The sequence below is a fragment of the Ixodes scapularis genome, unplaced genomic scaffold (assembly GCF_016920785.2).
Source record: "Ixodes scapularis isolate PalLabHiFi unplaced genomic scaffold, ASM1692078v2 PGA_scaffold3__209_contigs__length_174095766, whole genome shotgun sequence".
In the NCBI taxonomy this organism is placed as follows: Eukaryota; Metazoa; Arthropoda; class Arachnida; order Ixodida; family Ixodidae; genus Ixodes; species Ixodes scapularis.
The window spans coordinates 133649268-133673077 of NW_024609868.1; the positions used below are offsets into that span (position 1 = coordinate 133649268).

Here is a 23810-nt window from a genome sequence, read left to right on the forward strand (position 1 = left end):
CACTACTTCTCCTTCAGTTCACGGCCACTCAAGCCAGGACCAAGGACGCCGTGAAAGAAGTTATTTTTTTGCTTGTTTTTGTAACTTTGATTTGCCTATACCTTCTAGAATAAAGCGAAATTCAAGAAAAGAAAAGTTTGATTAAGTGACAACGTTGAGTGCGTTCAGGCTCGGTGCAAATTAAAAACCACACAAAACGTCATTGCAGGGCTCCTTTAAGATGGAGAACTACCCAGATAGCACGCCAGAAAAACGCCTCACTTGGTAGAAGCTTGGTAATCCTGCTTGCCTAATTTGGGCCTAATATGGAGAACTACCCAGATAGCACGCCAGAAAAACGCCTCACTTGGTAGAAGCTTGGTAATCCTGCTTGCCTAATTTGGGCCTAATATGGATTTGCCCAAGTCGTTAGAACGTGCGAAGGCACTATTCCTTGACATTTCTATGGCTTCTTAGTGCCAGTCTTCAGCAAACAATGCAACGTATGAGCCGAACACCAGAAGTCAGCCTAAATCTTGCAATTGTTTTTCAATCTATACCCGAAGTTGACAAATGAAAACCGAAAAACGAGAAGTGAAGCATAACTCACTTGTCTGGGGTATACGTTCAAATATACCACGAAACTTTCTTTGTTCCAATATACCACGGTGAGGTTTGGCTCTACCTTTGCTTCTTTTGGCTTTTTTAAAACCATGAATTCCCATCAAAATAAAACAAATACATATTTTGGCCCAAAGAAATAAGCTACCTGGATGCGGCCTTCACATATGAGTTCCAGATATTAACCCCAGACGTAACCCGAGTTCCTTGCCGCAACGCTTGGAGTTCTATTCCGAATCGCAGGAATTTTACCTACTTTTTTTTCGCTAATCAAGACTGTCGTTGTAGACGCCTTGGAAAAAAGTAGAATGGCAATGAGCTTCAGATGACTTACCTTATTCAAGCAAATCTCAAGTTCGGAAAGCGTACAGTATGCGTGGATGCCGACCTAAATAAAAAAAAACAGACGCGACAATTTTTTTTTGTTTTCTGTGCACAATGTTCTTGTAGTAATCATCTGAAGCGAAAGAACTGAATCGCACTTACCATAACAAGTCCCGCCTTTGATGCCGCATAAAGCAGCTGCGCCCCCTCGTAAAGAGGTGGAGAGACTAGGGCAACCCTCGAACCCACTGGAAGCTTGAGGGACACCAGGCCTGCAGCTAGATGGTCTACCTATAACAAGAGAAAACACATATCAGCAACAATTTGAGAGCGTGAAAAGCTTTTTAACAAAACCCACCAAGGCAAAACATTTGTACGTCCCTCCCTCCGTCCTTTAGAGCATTTTTAAATTTATCTAAGAAGTCGTCGCCACGCGACCTGAAACAATGCCGCAATTTAGTTTCCGCGCTTAATTTAACAGTGAAATAGATGCCGCGTAATATAAATATATCGTTGGGAAAGACATGCAGGACCAAGAAGAAGCCTCACGCAGGTGCATTGGGCGCGCGCAGTCTGTTCCCCGTGGGACACTGATAACGGTTGCACAGCGTTGTATTTATACATCCTCTCATTTAATACACCCATATTTTCACCCTCACGCGTGGCGGAGGTAGCTTAACGATCCCTGTCCTCTTCACCGGGTACCATTTTGCCTTGGCCTGGAACTCCGCAGCGGCCGCTCGAAACGCGCTCCGATGCCCGACGAAGCAGGCAACACCAATCTTAACGACCAGCGCCCCGTGTCACACTGCCGGCCAAGCACCGCCACCGGGATCCTCAAGACTTCGCAGGTACGCATGACGCTGATGTCCACGACTGGCTAAAAAGCTTTGAGCGAGTCAGCGAGCACAACCGTTGGGACGACACACTGATACTAGACAACGTTGTGTTATACCTAAAGGTAACCTCCTTCAATGGTTCGACAACCATGAAGAGGAGCTCAATTCATGGTACGGGTTTAGAGCCGCATTCGCAGACGTCTTTGGCACTCCCGAGCGCCGCCGAAAACAAGCCCGTGACAAACTGTCACAAAGATACCAAGCCGCTACTGAATAATCTGCAGCATACATCAAGGATGTTCTTCGCCTTTGCAATTGTGCCAACTTGAACATGCCTGAGGATGACAAGATCCGCCACCTCTTCAAGGGATTGTCCCAAGAATTATTTTCTTTGGTTTTCCCCAGGTCTCCTCCGACTGTTCAACAAATTATCTCTGAGTGCAAACACTACGAGGATCTTCAAATTAGACGAATCTCCAAGGATCGATTTGCGCGTCTCCCAGAAGTTTCCAATACATCTTCTGCCGCCAACCTCCCGGCATTAATCCACACAATCATCCGTGAAGAACTCCGTGAGTTTTTGTCATCTCTGTCGACTTCACACCAATCAGCCGCTACTTTCAAGCAATCCACCGACACGACCGCACCTAACATACAAGAAATAATCAAGGAGGAGCTTCGATGCGCCCTTCATACGGCGCCTTCTGTGCCTGGCACGTATGCTTCAGCAGCTCTTCCGCCTCCAACTGTCAGTGCTCAGCAGCATGCGCCGTCAATATTTTCTCCGATGCAACCTCAAAATAAGACACCAACACCACCATGACTCTATGGACCACTTCGAAAAACAGAGGTATGGCAAACGTCAGACCACCGTCCAGTTTGCTTTTATTGCCATAACCCCGGTCACATCATCCGCTACTGTCATCGGCGCATCGACGCCGAAACTTACGGTCGGTCTCCACTCAACAACGCCAGACGCTTCGACGACACCAACGCTAGCCGCAACTTCGACGGCCGCCCTCTCAGATCCTTCTCTGGTTGTGAACCTCGCCGTGGCCGATCACCAACTCCTTACCAAAGACGTCAGCGCTCCGTCTCACCGTTCAACAGCCCTCCCGTTGCAAACCAGTCGTAAAACTAAAAGCAGCAGCGTGCCTTGACACCGGAGGTCAGGCTGCATTCACACGAACTGTCGGAAATCCTCCTCGTCCGTATCCAACAATTATTACCGTAACAGTAGACAAAAAAAAAATTTTAGCACAAGCCGATACAGGGGCCGCAAGATCCTGCATGTCCAATAACCTTCGCCGCCGTTTAAACAGGGTCCTGACTCTGCCAGCTTCCGGATATTTCCTGCGCATGGGGAATGGTGACCTCATACAACCTCTCAGATGCTGCACCATGTCCATCTCTATTAGTGGCACTACTCACACTATTGTGTTCACTCTGCTCCCCAGTTGTGTTGCTGACCTTATTCTCGGATGGGATTTCTTGTCAGCCGCCGATGCTCACATTGACTGCGCAGCCGCGAACTTCACTTGAGCTCTACTGGCAATATAAACGACTTCCAACATCAATCTGTGCCCCTTCACACCGACGGCGTCTACACCGTCCCTCCTCACTCTGCTCTCGCCATTATACTTGGCCGGATCACTCGCTCTCAGCCCAAAGTTGTCTCGTTGAACGTCTTCCAAACACCTTCACAGAGAAGAATATCATTGTCCCGTTCAGGCCTAGTCGCACCAAAAGACGGCAATTTTTTTCTTTTTGTCACCAACCCCTTGGCCCCAGCGCAAGTTCTTCCCCGTGGTACGCATTTGGCCACCGTCGCCACACAATATTTTGAGCACAACTTTGCTACGCTGTCTGAAGACATCAAATGTACGTCATTACCACCTTCGACAGATATCATTGAGAAAGTAGGAAAAATGGTGGACCATAACTTGACCGTCACCCAACATGAAGCGTTGACCAACCTGCTTACAACTTACCAAACTCTCTTTGAGTTCAACGGGCGCCACTTGCCCAGACATCGCATGTCCCGCACCACATCGACACTGGAACAGCCTCACCTATTCACAGTCGTTCGTAGAGAATTTCCTCGGTCGAGCGTAGAGCAGTCCGCGACCACGTCCAAGATATGTTAGATAAAGGGGTCATCGATCCATCCCACAGTCCTTGGTTTTCCCCAGCAGTTCTTGTCAAGAAAAAAGATGGTTCCACGCGTTTCTGCGCAGACTACCGCCACCTCAACAAAACAAAAAAGTACGATGTCTACCCTCTCCCCCGCATAGACGACACCCTCGACACTTTACAAGGATCTTTTTTCTCCGCCATGGATCTCCACATCGGATATTGGCAAACCCCTGTGGCTGACACAGACAAACCGTAAACAACCTTGATTACACCTGATGGACTGTACCCGTTTAAGGTTATGCCGTGCGGTCTCTGCAACGTGCCAACAACATTTGAGCGCATGATGGATACACTACTCCGGGGCCTCACGTGGTAAACATGCCTCTGTTGCCTTGACGATGTCGTTGTTTTTGGAGCAAATTTTGAACAGCATTTGCACCGCCTGCGGCAAGTGCTTGATTGCTTTCCCTCCGCTAGCTTACAACTCAACTAAAAAAGAGTGCATATTTGGAGCTCGAGAAATTGAAGTCCTTGGTCATATAGCCAGCATTGATGGAGTTCGCCTGGATCCTCAAAAAACAGTCGCCGTCTTTAACTTCCCACAGCACAAGAACTTAAAAGACGTACGCTCGTTCCTCGGCCCATGCACCTACTTCCGCAAATTCATACCAGGATTCGCTAATCTAGCCGAACCTTTGAACAGGCTACTTCGCAACAACATGTGTTTCAACTGGAGTACCGAGCAAACCAAGGCTTTCGAATGCCTCAAAATGGCACAAACAACCGTGCCGGTACTCGGCCATTTTGTTCCAGAGGCAGATACCGAGATTCGCACAGACGCCAGTGCATATGAAATGGGTGCAGTTTTGGCCCAAACCGTCTCTGGCACCCAGCAGGTCATCGCCTACGTCAGCCGCACCCTTACCAAATGCGAACGCAATTATTCTATAACTGAAAGAGAATGCCTAGCCGTCGTATCGCCCATTTCCAAATTTCGTCCTTATCTCTACGGCAGCCGCTTTTCTATTTTTACTGACCACCATGCTTTATACTGGTTGGCCACTCTCAAAGATCCTCCAGGACGCCTTGAACGTTGGTCACTCAAGTTACAAACTACGATTTCAACGTCCTGTACAAATCAGGGAAACGCCACCTTGATACCGACAGCCTCTCTTTGTGTCTACTACCGGTTTCAACACTCAATTCCACTCCTGCCGCCCAACGAGATACCATGGCAGTCTTCGGCATTCTTGAAATTGGAGCCGCTCAATCGTGCGACAAATCTTTGCAGTCTATAATTCAACAGCTCAACAGCACGCTAAAGAACCCCAAAGTACAAACCCAACGGCGCTCCCGACTCTTCGTACATCGGGATGGCATTCTGGACCGCCGTAACTACAACCACCAAGGACGAACTTGGCTTCTGGTTGTTCCATTACAACTACAGCGAGAAATTATTCAAGCTTATCATGACGGCCCTTCAACCGGGCACCTAGGATTCTCCAAAACCTATTTTAAAATCCGCCGGAACTATTTTTGGACCGCCATGACCCGCACCCTCAGCAAGTACGTTCGAGCATGTCCCCAATGCCAAACAAAGAAATCCCGCACCACAAAGCCATCCGGTCTTTTACAACCTCTTGTCCCACCTGATCGGTCATTTCAACGAGTCGGCATAGGCCACGGGTGGCCAGGCTGTGGCTCGCGAGCCGCATGCCGCTCTTCGCGTGGTAAAGTGCGGCTCGCGGCTCCCTCCCCTACCCTCCCCCACTCCCCCGCCTCCCTCCCGGTCACACGAGCACTTTCCCAAAACCAGAAACGGAACGTTTTAAATTGAAAAACAGGTTGCGGTTTGGTAGTCTTCTGCTTCTTCTGCCTTACGTACACTTGGACTGCTTTTGACTCAGGTAGGTTGAAAGTAGTTCGAGTTTAGTTTATTGCCCTGAAAAAAATCCCCCCTTCCCCCGCGGCTCTTGGAAATTTCGTGGTTTTGTTTGCGGCTCGTAGGCCGGGTCATCCTGTCCACCCCTGGCATAGACTTTCTCGGCCCCTTTCCTCGATCGACCATGAACAACCAATGGATTTTCCTAGCCATCGACCACCTGACGCGATACGCCGAATCCAAGTGCGTTCCAGCCGCCAATGCCCAGGAAGCCGCCAACGTCTTTCTACACAGAATTTTGTTACGTCATGGAGTTCCCCAGCAGATCATCCCCGATCTAGGCATCCCGTTCATTTCAAACCTCCTCGAAGACGTCTTGCGCCTCGCTTCAACCGTTCATAGCGTCACAACTGCATATCAACCTCAGATCAATGGGCTAACTGAACGCCTCAATCACACTCTAGCGTTCATGATCTCAATGTATGTTTCGGAGGACCACACTAAATGGGACACTGTCCTTCTGTATGTAACCTGCGCTTACAATACCGCCCGTCAGGCTACTACCGGTTACTCTCCTTACTACCTTTTGCATGCCCGTGAGCCACTCACCCCGCTTGACACAATACTACCTTATGTTGAAGATAAAACGGTTGAGCATTACACAGCAGACGTAATATGCCGGGCGGAAGACGCCCGTCAACTCGCCCGCGTTCAAACCTTACAGTCTCAGCAGCAGAAACAATTACGTCACGCTGACCTTTATCGCCCGGCCCATTACAACATTGGAGACGAGGTTCTTTTGTGAATCCCTTCACGCGCCCCGGTCTCTGTGAGAAACTTATGAAGAACTTCGTAGGCCTATTCCGTGTTCTGCGACAACTCCCGCCAACCAACGATGAAGTAGCCCCACTTTCGTCGCCTCGAGATCGCCGCTTCTAATCAAGCGACATAGTTCATATCGCCCGTATGAAGCCATACTACCGCCAAGAAAACTAACTCTATCACAAGTGACGGATGACCGGCCCTTTAAACGGCGGGGAGATATTGTTGGGAAAGAAATGGAGGACAAAGAAGAAGCCTGACGCTATACATATATATATATATATATATATATATTGTAAGACAGAGACAGGTCGGTCAGATGACGCTTTTTTTATCAGAGTATGATAGCTATGGAACGGTTCAAAAAAGGTGCCACTAATCAGCGGACGATCTCGATCGATCACACACAGCCAAAAGTGACGACGACAATATCCGTGGGCAGTGCTACGCATAAGCGCCCTCACAATATATATATATGCACTAATGTAGTTTCAACAATATATTTGTCATGCGACCTACTCACGAATTTAATATCCACGCTAATTGAGCGGAGAAATCAACAAATAACTTTATTTTTATCCATTCCCCTAGACGACTGTACAATGTCTCAAAAAATGAAGCTTTCCTCTTAGGGGCGAAGCTCCTTAAAGCCTTGTCCGGCGTCTGTGCTCACATCGATTGCCATCCCATCTGCCTTCTTAAAAAAAGAAAAAAATGTTTTGGCAGTCGACATGATTCGAACCTGTGCTGGGAGACCCCAATGGATTTCTAGTCCATCGCCTTAACCACTCGGCCACGACTGCGGGACGAGTAAAGGGGGCTCTGAGATGCGGTAGTAACTCAAGAGCTGGGGATGTCATGGATGAAACGTTGCATGTAGCCGCTCAACGTCTATACAGGAGAGGGCGCTGCGGTCAAATGCGTGTATAATCGCGTTAAACTTTGCAGGCATTGGCTCAACGTTTATAGACGAGAGGGCGCTGCGGTCAAATGCTCAAATCCGTATATAACCACGTTCCATACCACACATCCCATACCAACGCAACCCGGAACTCAGCAATACCTGTAGCAATAAAACAAATCAGCACCATCAGCACTACCTATGAACAAAATCAGTATCATCAGCACCACCAGAGCTTCGCCCCAATCAACATCATTCACCACGTAAAGATACGGTCATTTTTTTTAACGTGATGAATGTCCCTCACAATATTTTAATTATTGCTGCGGTGGGAAATTGTATAAAAAAGAGAAGGCTTAAATTTATTAAATTTTTCCTTTATATAAATCATCTTTATTTTTTTTACACATATTACCTCTGAACCGCTAAGCGTTGGGAAACATTTTATGTTTGGTAACAAGAAGACTGAAAAAAAACTCGCAAAAAGGAAACACAAAACTATTCATTTTTTATTCATGACATACTGCAGACCAAGATGGTCCAACCAGCAGTGAATAGGAGAGAGTAAATCACAATCCGTACATGACAATATACCGCAATACCTTGGATAGGGTACAAATAAAGAAATATAAAGCCACCAGCTGCGGAAGGAATTGTAGCTTTGAGAACCTATGAGGTCATGAACTGGGAGGAAACGGCTAACAGAGTGGGAGGATAACTGAGTGACTGGTGCGCACCAGTCACCTATTGCTGTGTTGGGAGATATGTGTTTGTCCTTTGTCTCCTTTGTTCCCCTTCTCCAGGAATTATTATTGCAATTCTTGTCCAGCTCGCTTGCACCTTTGCATCAATTGCGTCCCAATGACCTCGGGAGCACGCACGAGTTTTGCCCGCTATCTGAAATTCATGAACTTCCGCATTTTCCCGAAATTTTGAACCTGATGCTGGCAGAAACTTTACGCTGCTTTTACCATAATTCGCCAGCCAAGATCCTGGGAAGACAGAAATGCAGGAGTGGAAGGAGCAACTATGGCGAAGCTGGTGCTTGATAGCACATGGCTTAAGAGACCAGAAAAGCCTCCACATACGTGTGGGATCATTTTAGTAAATCCGGATGCTTTCAGGACACACTTTGGATGTGCACGTCATATATCATGTCGTTTCAGCCAGTTTATAAAGAGTATTACATTTTCAAACTTTCAATTTAGACGTTTTTCCAGTTTTGCAACTGTGGTTTCCTTCACATGTTTTTGTATTCTGATTTTGGTACCTGGAATATTCGTCACATTGCATTTTTATGTATAGTATTAAGAACGTATAGAGCGCTTGTTTTTATTTGAATATAAAATACCTCGATTTTGTTCTTGAAAGTTTTAACTAACTTCTAAAGGATTTTAGAAATGAAGGCAAAACAACATCTTTTTTTTTCAATTCTAGAATTAAAAAAAAAGAACTTGGGGACGCTTAAGCTACGCCAATCAGTGGAACACGATAGCGTTGTCGGACCTTGTCCGCAAAGCCTTTTCATATAAACCCGCGCTCGTTCTTGAGGCGTGCAAGCGTGAGTGCGTGGTCCAGTAGGCAGCCTCGCCTGCCACGTAACGTCACATGACGGAGCGTGTGATGTAATGCCGCGTGACGCGTGACGTCACACCTGGTTGTGACGTCCTCACCCTAGCAATGCGATAAATCTAGCGGGGAATTTTCCGCTAAATTTGGAGGGAAAATGCTCTGAAATTTGGTGGCAAAATTTCCGCTTAACTTCTAAAAGTTTTCAGCTAGATGTGCCGAAAAACGTTTTTGATAAATTTAGCACGAAACTTTTCTGCGAAATTTGGTGGGAAATTTTTCGCTAAATTTGTCGGGAGGGTATTCCGCTAAACTTCACGGAAACATTTTCTGCTAAATGTTTTGCAAACATTTTCCCGCCAAATTTAGCGGGTCGATAGGTCATGACGTCACAGCACGTGTGATTTCACTCACGTGACGTCACGTGTGATGTTAAGCGTGGCATTTTGTCATTTTTCGGTTTACCCGACGCCGGATTTACTGCGACATGGGCTCCTAAACGCTATCGCGCTCGAATTCTGCACAGTTTTTGGCTGCAATCTACACTTCATATAGAAAAAAAAATAAGCTATTGAACTTTAATGGCATGTCTATTTTATAGACGCTCGTTAAAAAGGGCAATTGCCGCCAGAAATACATACATACATACAACCGTGCTGCGTGAGGTGTGGGCATTTGTGCTTTTGCGTAAGTGCACCAGGAAACCAAATAGTTTATGTTACCACGGATGCATCTAAAAATAACCTAATAATAATAATATTTTTTAAACAAATGTCTTAATGTTGTTAAAATATTATTCTATAGAACATCTATATAAATAATTTTTGTCTCTATGCACATAGTTCAATAGAAAGCCTACAAAAAAGGCAATGAAGGCAGAGGCCTTTTGTAAAAGTGTATATATAATTTGTATAGAATATCTACTGGGTATTTCAAGGAGCGACCAGGCTCATTAAATCGACCGCAAAATTCGGCTATGACATTGTGTAGCATTGCCCACAGATGGTGCATTTTCTTTTTTTGTAAACTTTGCAAAGAGCGGACTTACCCGAGGAAAAAGTAAAGAAAAAAAAAAGGCTTAGCTTCTATGGAAACTCAGCGAAGCCACCGGTTTTCAGACATTACGGCGCCGTTTCGCAAGGGAGATAAGAGATGGCGAGAGCGGTCGCGACGCGAGCTGCCGCAAACGAACGAGCATTCGGCGCCTAGAGCGGGCGTCTTTAGCCTGAAATAACGGTGAGCTCGCACGTGAGCTGGTAAAAATCGGCATACCTGAGACAGGGATGGGAACTAAAAGCACATATCCGAACACCGGGTTGCGTCCGTAGACGTTATATGATGTATTTTGCTTTCACCTGTCTTTCGTTTTCTCCCATGTCTTAGGTTAAGTTATGTCAACCGCAGGTCTCTCTGGTAGAACAATGCAAGCAGGCATCCTTGTCCAAGTCACCTGCTTGCTTCCAAGCCTTCATTACGCGTCGGTGCCAGTGATCCCTCCATTCTTGAAGTGTCTTGGTCGGGGGCCCCAGCGCGCTCAGGCGGGTAAACAGCTCCTGCCACAGCGGACGCTTCTCGCTAGGAGTCATACTCATAATGATGTTGGTCGGGTGTCGTGCGAGGAACGGGAGTTGTCGTGATATGCTTTCGTGAACGCCCGGTTCCTCCTCCCTTCTCTTATCGCTCTCACTCACTCCCCGGGCCGGGGGCGTCGGCAATTAACTGTCTCATCCGTTAATGACTGACAACTTCAACCGGTGGGCGTTGGCGGCTGTAGGCGCACCTGGACGTTTTTCCCGCTGACAGTTGCATGAATTAACTCCTTTCTGCAAGGAACGTTTTAGGGGAGATCAGCCAAATTCTTTCTCCCTTTCCGAGGCCTCCTATTCTTCAGTCCAGCCTCGACGGGAGCAGCGGGGAGCCCAAGAGTTACAAGGCGCGCCACTCGGTCATTGTCGTGTGCGTATAGACCATTCCATTTAGCGCTCTCTGGGCGGCACCATTTTATTCGACAGCAGCGCCCTCTCCGTACATCCGGGAAATTCAGCGGGTTCGGCGGGGTAAAACGAGAGAGAGGGCACGCGCCCGACTCCGCTAGCAGGCGACAAAATGGGAGGTTGCCGTTCTCCATTTTTGGTCTGTATCGGCGGGCTGTATGCAGTGTTGAAGGTAACGCGTTACTAGTAACGACGTTACTGGTAACGCGTTACATTTCTCGCTAACGCAGCAACGTACTCGTTGGTATTCTGAATGACTAACGAGCAAAGTATTTCCGTTACTTTTTTACGGTATCGGCTGTCAAATTTCGCTACTCGCTACTCGTTACTTTTGACCAAAACTGGTAAAATCCTGCACGAGCTTATCTCAAAATCCTGCACCAGCTTATCGCTGCACGGAAGCAGCATCCGTCACAGTAAATTTGAAAAAAACAAACAAAAAAAAAACTCACTTCTCGAAGGCGAAAAAATCCTTGGGCTACCAGCTAATTCCGTTCATCCTCCTTTTGCTTTTTTTCATAGTCTCACCACCCACAAGTCTTGAACGAACGACTGCGTTACAGCCTCCTCCCCTCCCTCCTCTTCCTCGCCTGCTTTGTGCAGCAGAAGTGGGCAGCGGGGGGGGGGGGGGGGGGGGGAGCCGTGGAGGGACATCCGTTTACAACAGTGGACAGCTAGTGCCGATCTGCAAAGCCGATTTGCTCATTTCTCTAGTTTCAAGAAAAAAGAAACGCCCTTTGTGGAATATTTTTACCCTCGCTTTTCCCCTCGCTGCCTGAAAGTTCCTGACCCACTTTTGTACACAGAAGTATCTTTCGCTTGATTAGTCTTTAATTCCCTAAGGTCATAATAAGAAAAATAAAAAGTTTTAAACCTGAAAAGAAAACTTACACACGAAGCCTTTTTTTTTCACAGAAAAACTAAGAGCTACTGCTGGTAAGAGGCAGCAAGTGATTATAGCCAGTGTGCTGGTAACCGGTGTCCTGTTCCAGATAGTGAAGTAAATCAGTCTCTGGTAATAGTATGAACCGGACTGTTACTAAAACCGACGTACAGATGAGGGTTGTTGGTTGGCTGGTTGTGTTCCAGCAGTCCTCGTTCGCATGCTGTAGTTTATAAAAGCCGATTGACTAACATCTCCTACTCATTCTGCGCGTGAGATGGGCATGAATAGCGAAAGTTCGTCGCCATGGCCAGCAAGTCTGAATGAAATGTATCAACTAAAGGAGACAGAATCAGGTAATTTACAGTTTCAATGCCTAGTCTGTATGCCGAAAATTAAGCTGCTTCGCGCATCAAAGCACTATGAAACCACTCTGTAAATTTTTATCTTTATCCAAGCTTGTTAAGGAGGGTTATCATACATCTCTGCCAAACATATGTACTCGAACAGAAAAGTAACGTAAAAGTAACGTTCGTTACTTTTGAAAAGTTACGGTAACGGTATATCGTTACGTTTGTAAAAGAGTAACACGTAGCTCGATAACGCGTTACTTTTTACCAAACTAACGAGTAACGCTATTTCGTTACTTTTTTACGGTAACGGGCACAACACTCGCTGTATGGAACATCGAACTCTCGCTCGTGGCTGCCATTGTGAAGTGGTTCGGGTTCTTAGAATAGTTATGGCTACTCCAAAAGCAGCCTAGAGCTCTCTGCTGTTCCACTTCGGTAAATGATCAACTAACATATCTTTTTTCCGTTACTTAAATAGCAGTTGAGTCAGCCGACAGTACTACCCTCAACTACTGCGTGTATTGCGGCAGGAGAGTACGTTTTTATTTATTATTTTAGACATCCACTCATGGTCGGTAAAGGCCTTCACCAGTACGAACTTTGTATGGTAAAAAAGGTACAGGCCACCGGATTCACTTTTCGCCGGAGGGACCGGCCAGTGTGACACAGTTTTCAATATCTTTTTTTTTTTTTGCATGCAGATAACAGCGAAATTGGACTCTGTTAGTCTTTTTTATCTAGCGTGGTAATACACGATAACTGGCATACCAAAATCTGCGCGTCTGCGCTTGAAATTCCCAAAATGACGCGATTTTAAACAGAATTTGTACGCCAGCGTGTCGTCTGCTCCGCTCGGCGGAGCTGACGACATGCGGGCAAGAAGGGGAGGGCATTTTTTTCTCTTTTTACCCTCTCTGCTATGACCCTAATGGAACGGTCTATATCAGCTGGACATGTGTGCGAGGGAAACGAATGGAGGCTGGGTCTTGGACTCTGGGAACGGACACTCCGCTACTATTGCCTGCGACCATTAAGCGCGAAACACATGTACGACGAAACCGTCGGATCCGGCGTCCGATCAGGCAATACGACGGTCGGAGGCGAGGGTTTTCAACGCTCTCCGGCGCTACGAAAACCCTCACCCCCGAAGGTCACTTCGGCAGTCCGCACATCGGATCGAACGGTTTCGTCGTACATGTGTTTCCCGCTTTACTGCGTGGACTCCTAACTAGGGTAGAGCGGCCAAGGCACACCTTTAAAAGGAGCACCAAGCCACAGTGACAGTGTGCTCGCGGATGATGGACATACCTATGTAGATATGTTTTAAAGGGTAACTGCAAAGAAAAAGATTTTTTTTAAACCGCCTAATTGGGACAAGCAGGTCAAAAAATTAATTTTTCCGCGAGGAAAAAAAAATTACAGCAATATTTATGGCGTGAGACTGATTTTATTTGCGGCTATTTCGCCCGTTTTAAATCGCGCGCCACGAAGTTGGGATTCTCTGACGTTGAATCCCAATCGCCAGCTATACTTTTCATTGGCTAAGGGTTTGATTGACAGCTTAGATCTTTGTTGTTAAAACTTTGTTATATGTTGAAATTTCCTTTTGAGCGGCTTATTTTTACGTTTAAAGAATAACCCATGTGATGAGAGTTATTATTCTTTACAAAAGGTTTCCAAGACGGGCACTTCCGTTTGGATTCCATACCCAAAACAAGCAAAAACTCCGCCATTCTTTCATGGCCGCCGAAGCCTCCGCTACCGCCTGTCTCGCCTACCTCGACTAATCGTTTCGCCGAAGTCATCAGTGTATCGTGCTGACCCAGGTGCTTGAGTGAGATTTCTTGAAGTGAAGTAGTGTGTGTTGAGCAGCTGTCGCAGGTGTTAGTGATAGGAAGCGATGCGGGGTTTTGGCTTTCATAGCGCGGTTCTTTCGTTTTCCTCTTTGCTTGCTTAGCGTGTTTTTTTTGTTTTTTTTTGTTTTTTTTGCGTTTGCGCGTGCAAGTGCTGACTTTTCGGAGATGTCAGGTGAGTGATCCCGACAGCGAGCTTTCCAGCAGCCGTGTCGCCCCGAAAGGAATGCTATTTGGCTGGAGGCAATCGAGTGTTCGCGTAGCGACAAACGTGTCCGGTTACTTTCTTGTCATATCGCTCCGGAGGCCGTTGAGATTCGCACCGGGTGCCCCGAGGGCATCGAATGTCCGCGACCAGACACAGCTGTTACGTAAAAAATCTGGCACAGCCAGGTGATTACGTAATAGCTGTCCGCAGAAGCCCTTGGACGTTCGAATTCTGCCTTAGCTGAGAGATTTTTTTCTCGGCTTTCGAACCATCTTACGTAAATTGTTTGAATAAATATGTACTGTTATCGTAAATCTTGGCTTGTGATTGCGGCTTTCTAGATTATCGTATTCGTTTTGCTGGAGAGAGGCAAACGACGGGCATAACAAAATCGGTTGCACATTCCGCATATCTTACAAAAGCACTGTCCCAGACACCTTGCGAAAAGCGCCAAACACGGAGTGCGCACAGTCCCGACTTCTCAGTCTTTTACCTGCTATAGAGCAGTTTGTACCTGCTAGTAGGTATGTCTACTGAAACTTGAAACTTGGTGCAGTGCCAGAGAGGCAAGGAGACAAAGTTCAGAAAGCTTGCTCGCCCTCCCCAATTCGTGAACTTTCAAGTTATTGTTGTGAAAATCGGCCCGCCATCACCGTGAAAGGACGCGGGAACAGGCTCTTTTCTTGGCGTGTTTGCGTTTGCACGTGTGCCCCGGTGTGTGGGTGGACTGGCGGCGCTCGTGCGGTCTGGCGCAGGGGACAGGAGAGAAGAGAAGAAGACAGAAAGGAGAGCACGTGGTGTGACTTTTTGGAGACAGAGGGAAATTAGCTTCGCTTCTAAATGGACATGTTTTTTTTCTTCCCCCTATCCGCGGAGCCCTGTCTACTTTACTCTTCCGTCAGAGACCATCAGCTGCCTCCGTCGTTGGGTCCCGGCGCAATCTCAAAGATTGCGCCGGGACCCAACGACGGGGCACTATTCCCGCGAATGTCCCCGGACGAAGACACCAGAGGAAAAACTTCTGTTTCAAAAGAAAAAAGTAGACGCCAAGAAAGTCAAAGTGGAGGAAGATTGCAGCCGTGAGCCCGACAAGGTGACGACCGTGGTGGGCAAGACCGGCGGTAACAACTTGGACCACCAAGGTCAGAAGAGGTGGGACCCATCGATTCGCGAGGCGCCTCAGATTCTGTTACAGGCCGACGACACGGAACGGTCTCGAAGAACAATCGTGGCTGCGTGTCTGTGCAGGCGGTCGTTGACGGCAGAAATGAGCTGAACGTCTCGCGTGCCGGGAGGACGTCCCAGCGAGCCGAGGATGACCACGACGAGCAGGTGAACGTCGACGACGAAAGGCCGTGCACTTGGCCTGGGCGGCAGGCATCCCGGCGATCTGAAGACGACCCATGTGTGAACTTCGACAACGTCGAGGCCGGTCCCGACATCTTACCTGAATTGCACAAGTTCCTACAAGCCAATAACGACCACGGCGAGAACGTGGACGACGACGAAGAACTAGACTTCTTGCCTGGGCGGCAGGCGTCTCGGCGAGCCGAGGACGACGATGGCAAGAACGTGGATGACAACGAAGACCAAACTTATTGCCTGGGCGGCAGGCGTTTCTTCGACCGGAGGATGATCTCGACGAGAACGTGAACGTCGACGACGAGAAAGAACCGAATATCTTGCTTTGGCGGCAGACGTTCTGGCAAGCTGATAGTGACCACGGCAGGGAAGTGGGTGTCGACAAGAAGTCGGACATCTTGTTAGGGTGGCTGACGTCACAGCCGGCCGGTGAAAATGTCAGGAAAAGCGGGGACAGCGACGAGGACACCGTCTTCGAGATGAATATGTCCCAGAATATAGCTAGGGACGCCGATGAAGACTCGACCACCTGCCAGCCGGCCACGTATGAGAGATCTGGGAGTGCAGAAGACGTCAACAACGGCGACCGCCTGCGAGGCCCCTTCCTGATTCGTAAATCAAGACAGAGTATAAACTTTCGTCGCTCTTGCGCGGAGAAATTCCGGAACCAGCTACACACCGTCCGATTCAAACCCCGCCGAAATCTGGGTGGCTTGAATAACCTGTCGGCAAAGAGGCCTAGGCTAGGAGGCTGGATGCTGCGCTAGTCTCGGCGCGAGATTGGTCACTGCTTTGGAGCCTTGGCGGGCACAGTAAGAATCACTTTACTGGCGTGTGATTTGCATTTTGGTGTAAATTATTTTGATAGTTTGGATTCTGACGGGTTGAGTCACAAACTCTGTGTAAGGTGTGTCTGATATGCGTACGCGTTTGAGTTTAGTTGTTATATATTATTTTTGACATTTTGGGCCTAAAAAGTATACTTAGTCGGGAGATGTGAGAATCGGCCCGCCATCACCGTGAAAGGACGCGGGAACAGGCTCTTTTCTTGGCGTGTTTGCGTTTGCACGTGTACCCCGGTGTGTGGGTGGACTGGCGGCGCTCGTGCGGTCTGGCGCAGGGGACAGGAGAGAAGAGAAGTAGACAGAAAGGAGAGCACGTGGTGTGACTTTTTGGAGACAGAGGGAAATTAGCTTCGCTTGTAAATAGACGTGTTTTTTTCTTCCCCCTATCCGCGGTGTCCTGTCTGCTTTACTCTTCCGTCAGAGACCATCAGCTGCCTCCGTCGTTGGGTCCCGGCGCAATCTCAAAGAAAGAACATCTTCACTATTGTACCGTAATAAATGCACAGCGCCTCTTCCCAAAATAACAAAAAAGAGAGCACTGTGTTCACTACGTAAAAAATGGTCTCAGTTCATGCATCAGCGGGCAGGTAGGAAATCTTGCCTAATTTTATTCATACTGCACGATGAGCGCAATACGTCGTCACGGCAGATTTAGGACAGCAATTCGAAGTTCATTGTTGAATTAAAACGACGTAATTTTGTTGAAAACGCCCGCAGCTTTTTACTCACGGTATGCGTCGGGAATCTTACACATTTTGAAACGGAACGAAGGGAGATTTACTTTTAAAAACGCTCGCCGCGTCCTCCTGGACAAGTTTGACTGGATCAGCTGACGACGACGGGACTGAACCCGTTTCACCTCAACCCCACAGCAGCCAATTTGCGCTCCGTGTTGGGTGTCTACTTCCAATCACTGCACCACACACACCACGAACGTTTCAGCTTTTTGTCGCATTGCCGTGTTGCACCAAAACAGAACGAGATCGCCGAAGTCAACACAGCGCTGTCGTGAACGTTGGCTTGTGGTTGCACACTCGTGGACCCTGCGACTCCCTTCGCTTTCAAAGCACACACGACGATTATGAATGATACTTTGCGTCTTCCCGGAACATCACAGGTGCACTTCTCCGGTCACGTCTTCGCTATGTGCTCGCAAACCCCGCAGCTTCTCGTGTACCGTAAAACCAAAACAATACCGGCGCCATGTTTAGCGACCGTTGTTCCCAGATCTTACCGGAAGTCGAGACGCCCCGTCGTTCAACTCAGCAGCCAAGTCAACAAAAAAGAGCAAATCCAAGACGGAGGGGCGGGGCGTAGTTCTCCGCGGCGGTCGAAAGAGCGGGAGTTTTAAATGGGGAGATGTTCTGACCCTGACTAAATTACGTCATGTGACGTAAGCTACCCTTTAAGGAGGGTTTAGCGTGAGACAACCTCACGTCTAGCAATATTCATTCCTGGAGTCGTCTTTCGGTTCCTGGCCTGGCTCTATCTGATCTCCCTGGAGAGCTCCTTGATCACACTAGGGAGCCTTCATGTGCGCTTTGCTAGGGTGATGCCACCCTTTGTAATACCACTCGCCGACAGACCAGCAGCCACCTTGGCTTTCGGCGATAATCCGTGGGGCTTATAGCCCTCCCGGAAACAAGCACCTTATCTCACAAGTTCGGAGCAGCGTTGTGGAACCCACGGAGGGAGGATTAGCGTCTCCCCCTCGGATGAGAGGACCGATGGACACAAAGGCCACTTTCCGGCGTACGGGGAAACAATGAGGAACAAACTGGCGGTGTGGGAAAGGGAAACAGGCAGTTGGCATCACTCTATGCGAAGCGCACATGAAGGCACCCTAGGTCACACCAGTGCTCATACATAAAATAGATTTGCTCCTCCTGAGCAGCCACCAGTGTTGCGGAGTTGCCACTCCGGAGTTGGAATGATTCCGGAATCATTCCGCATTTTCACGACCCCGGAATGGAATGGGAATGGAATGGCGGCAACGTTCACGGGAATCGAATGGGAATGGAATTAGGTGCCTTTGGCCTGGAAGGAAATGGGCCAGATTCTTTGTGTTTTATTTTTTTTTATTATTTTTTTTTTTTACGTTCAGCTATACAGAGCCAGTCGGGGAGTCGGTTGTTCAGAAATAAAATGAGCGGGAGACTGCAAACCCGCGTAAGGCCTTAACAGACTTATACGCAAAAAATGCAATACAAAAAACAAGCGTCAAAGCAAAGAACAGAGGGGGGAGGGGAGGGCGGCAGTGGTACCTTTCACCAATGAGGTTCAGCAAATATCCGAATGCGTCTGCGCCTATAATATTACACAGCTCAAGGGTACGTCATCAGCCGGCGCGAACGTCACCCGCTACTCTGGTGATCCGATACCCAGGAAGGAGGCCAAATGTGGCCTCGCTGTACGGGCCCAGACTCCGTACACCTGCGACTCGTATCAAGCGCGCTGTTTCTTGGAGAGCTTGCACCTGTGCCGGCCATCTCAGGTCGCAATCCACGAGGTCTCTGTTTGAATGATGCTAGGCGAAACTTGAAGACTGCCATTCACGCGTTGGAGACGGAGGCGGAGAGTCGGCGGGAAGGACCGTCACAACAGGGATGCCACCGTATCGATTTTTCAACCGTAACAGAAGATAAGAGATGTGGTTCAGTTTTCTCGAAAATTTCAAATGCAACTGCCTGCATGGTCTTCAACGAGGTCACCTACAACGAAAGTAGGTATTGTTTTTTCATACAGCAGCGTGGGTAAAGTTACATGTTCAAGGCAACACCTTGAACATGAAACAAAAAAAAAAAAAAACTTCCACGTCAAAACTAAAGTTGGCTTCTCAAAGAAATTTGAAAATGTATTGAATCATCAGATTTACATTTCTGCCCTCCCTAAAATGTATTCTTGTATTTGTATTTCAAAAGACTTTTTGCCTCTTTTTAAAATGTATTTCCGATACGTATCGCGATACATTTTTACAGATATATTTGAGACTTGAAAATCAGTATCTTAGCAACTATTTTCATCTATCCCAGTATTTGTATTTCCAAATACATTTTTGAATATTTCTGCCCAACCCTGAAACGTAATGCAGCTGTCAAGTGACACTTTTAACATTTAGGAATCAGAGGAATGGAATGAAACGATTCAGCCATTCCAGGAGTGGGAATGGGCCGAGTGTCCCCAATCCTAGGAGTTGAAAGGAATTGAATTATCGAAAACTCTAATTCCCCGGAATTGAATTGGAATGGAATGGGGGGGTGCCCATTCCGCAACACTGGCAGCCACCTATTGCGCTCTTTTTACTTGCTCGTACACACTTGTCAACGTTGGGCTTTTACCGATTAAACTAGGGTATGTATATCACTTATTATGCAGCGTGCTGTGATACAGCGTAGAAGTTGCGCCGTGTCCCGCGGCGATTTGCCGAGGGGACGGGCCGGTCGGAGCTTCTTGCAGTCTGAGGCCAGGGTTGCCTAGTGGCGGTGGAGAAGATGATGATTGTACCAAATACCGTTGAGAATAATACACGAAACTCCGGGGTAAAATAGAAGACGGAAGTAGAAAGCGATCCTGGCGGTATGGAGTGGACAACTCGCCACTTTCCCCGGAAAAGAATCAAGTGGGTCTCTCTCACTAGAGAAATCGATAGTCTATGAAATATTCCCATTTTTTGATGGAGCACAGGAAGCAGAAGCTCGTGATATTGGACCTCTTGATATTTTGATGTCAAAATGCAGTGTGTTGTATAGACCAGTAAGGATTTGTATAGCGGTTTTGTACATTCTTAATAATTATTAATTTTTTCTTAGCTTGTTGATCTATTTGTTTTATTCCTATCGAAACATGTCTTATTAGAGGCCCTTGGCTCCAAGTGACCATAATTGGCAGTAGGCATCATTTTTTTATCAGACCAACCTGATATGACTCCAAGTGACTAGAAGTGATTATTATTGATAATTATGTGATTTTTTGTTTGCTTACTCTTATGAACGACTTCAAGTAGCTTTTGTGGTTATTAGCATCTTCTTTGACCAGATTGACCTAAAGTGGTGCCAATGGCTATTGATGAGATAATTAACAATGATCAATTTCACAGTTGGTGAATGCATATGGTTTCAACCGGCTATTCTTGGCTATCAGCCTCCACTTTTATATATATTTAATATATATGGCTACAAATATTAATAATGAGTAATGAAAAATGAGCTATTTCTGTTTATAAACTGGAATGATTTCAGGTGGCTATTGTTGGCTATTAGAATATATTTCTTACCAGATTGGCGCAATGGCTACCCCTAATGAATGTTATTCAGTATAATAGCAATTATCTGCTGTCTGAGTGTTTATGAATGAAAATGGCTTCAAGTTGCTATTATTGGCTATAAGCACCTTTTTTCGAATCGATTGGCTGCAAATGGCTAGAAACCGCTATTAGTAGATAACTATTGCTTGAGCTATTTTTATATTTACGAAATGGAATAACTTCAAGTGGATAATGTCGGCTATTTGTATTTATTTTTGACCAGATTGAATTGAAATGGCTGCTGATGGATATTGATGAGATCATTAAACAATTATATTCTATTTCGGTGCTTAAAAATGAGTTTGGCTTTAAGCGGCTATTATTGGCTTATGCATCAAATTTTAGATAAATTTGTTGAAATGGCAACAAGTGGCTATTAGTGACTAGTGTTGATATTTATGGGCGTTTTAGTGTTTACCAACGTTACTAGAACCATTCAGTTGGGAAACTGCCATAGAGACCACGCTGAAAAAGTGGCCCCGATCTGTCCTCCAGAACCGAGCTAATGACTAACACAACGCCGCCATTTCTCCCGCAGAGGCCACTCGAGGAACTGCACGTTACTTCTGTTTTTGGCTTTAATCGGCCATTTTGGCGCCGAAACAGATACAGCGGAAGAGGTTACAGGGGTGCCACCCCCGACTCCCCAGCGGACGCGCCGCGAATTACTACCGAAGTTAAAATGCACCTAGGTCGGGACGCGCTACCTGAAAGCACCGCTGCGGCATGGTTGTATAAAAACAATATTAACCATTCCGCAAAACCTTGCAAACTAAAGATTATAAAAACATCACGCGCCCCTCATTTTGTACTAAACTCCAAAAAATTTCATACAAAAAGAGTCTCTTCCGTTTGTTTTTACGCAAAAACATGCTTCTAAAAGCTCAAGGTGACCACAGTACAGACAAATGATAAAGAGTGGCGCTGTTGTCGTATTTAGCTCGGTCTCGGTGGACGCCAGTGGCCCAGGTTTCGACGGCGAGTTTCGCAACTGAGTTTTCTAGTAACGTTGGTGTTTACTAACTGGAATGACTTTAAGAGGCTATTGTTGGCTATTAGCATCTATTTCTGACTGGATCGGCTTCAAATGGCTAGCAATGGCTATTAGTGAGTATAATTGCTATTTCAGTGTTTATGGATGAAAATGGCCACAAGTGGCTCTAACTGGCTATAAGTGTTTCTTTTTATTGCAATGGCAAAATTTGGCTACAAATGGCTATTAGCGACTAGTGTTGATAGTTATGAGCGATTTTTGTGTTTACCAACGGGAATGACTTTAAGTGGCTATTGTTGGCTATTAGCATGTATTTCTGACTAGATTGGCTTCAAATGGCTAGCAATGGCTATTAGTAAGTGTAATTGACAATTATGGGCTATTTCAGTGTTTATGGATGAAAATGGCCACAATTGGCTCTAACTGGCTATAAGTGTTTCTTTTTATTGCAATGGCAAAATTTGGCTACAAATGGCTATTAGCGACTAGTGTTGATAGTTATGAGCGATTTTTGTGTTTACCAACTGGAATGACTTTAAGTGGCTATTGTTGGCTATTAGCATGTATTTCTGACTAGATTGGCTTCAAATGGCTAGCAATGGCTATTAGTAAGTGTAATTGACAATTATGGGCTATTTCAGTGTTTATGGATGAAAATGGCCACAAGTATACTGGCTATAAGCATTTATTTTTATTGCAATGGCTTGATTTGGCTACAAATACCTATTAGTGACTAGTGTTGATAGTTATAAGCAATTTTTGGGTTTACTAACAGCAGTGGCTTTAAGTGGCTATTGTTGGCTTTCATCATCCATTTCTGACCAGATTGGCTTCAAATGGCTAGCAATGGCTATTGCTAGTATAATTGACAATCATGGGCTATTTCCGTGTTTACGGATGAAAATGGCCACAAGTGACTATTACTGGCTATAAGCATTTATTTTTATTGCAATGGCTTGATTTGGCTACAAATGGCTATTAGTGACTACTTTTGATAGTTATGAGCGATTTTTGTGTTTACCAACTGGAATGGCTTTAAGTGGCCATTGTTGGCTTTTATAATCAATTTCTGACCAGATTGGCTTCAAATGGCTAGCAATGGCTATTAGTGAGTACAATTATGTTCTATTGCAGTGTTTTTGGATGAAACTGGCTACTAGTGGCTATTACTGGCTATACGCATTTAGATTGGCTAAAAATTACTATAAATGGCTAGTAGTGACTAGTGTTCATATTTATAAGCAGGTTTTGTGTTTACTAACTGGAATGGCTTTCAGTGGCTATTGTTGGCTATTAGCATCTATTTCCGGGCAGATTCGCCACAAATGGCTTGCAATGGCTATTAGTGAGTATAATTGACAATTCTACGGTATTTCACTGTTTACGGACGAAACTGGCTTCAGGTGGCTATTATTGACTATAAGCATTTATTCTTTGTTAAATTGGCTTGAAATAGCAACAAATGGCTATTAGTGGCTAGTCTTGGTAGTTATGAGCAATTTTAGTGTTTACTAACCGGCTGAATTTTAGTAGCTGTTGTTGGCTATTATCATTCATTTTTGACCGCATTGGCTTCGATTGGCTAGCAATGGCTATAGCAAGTATAATTGTGGATATTCATGACTAGTCATTCATAGCCATTCAATGGATATTCGTGAATAGCCATTTATAGCCATTTGAAGCCAGTCTGATAAAAACTAAATGGTAATAGCCAAAACTAGCCACACAAAAGCATTTCAGTTTGTAGACAAAGAAATAGCTGCTAATTATAAATACTAGTAACTTTAAGCCATTTGTAGCAAATTCAAGCCACCCAAGTCGGGAACAGATGATTATAGCCAATACTAGCCAATCCAAGCCAACCAAGTCAAGAATAGATGCTTATAGCCAATATTATCGTTGAAGTCATTTAGATCTATATACACTCCAATTGCATAAATTG

The 23810-nt window shown here is 46.1% G+C and overlaps 1 protein-coding gene across 1 annotated transcript in view; it reads right to left on the reverse strand.

The window, feature by feature from the left end:
- The window catches only part of LOC8025078 (medium-chain acyl-CoA ligase ACSF2, mitochondrial), a 182360-nt gene that overhangs the window by 116426 nt on the left and 42124 nt on the right, over positions 1 to 23810 (reverse strand). The window contains exons 3-4 of the mRNA XM_029981062.4: positions 1087 to 1215; positions 935 to 988 (exon numbers count right to left, since the gene is read on the reverse strand). Of these exons, the coding sequence (XP_029836922.2) occupies positions 935 to 988; positions 1087 to 1215 (183 nt within the window). The remainder of the gene's footprint in view (positions 1 to 934; positions 989 to 1086; positions 1216 to 23810) is intronic.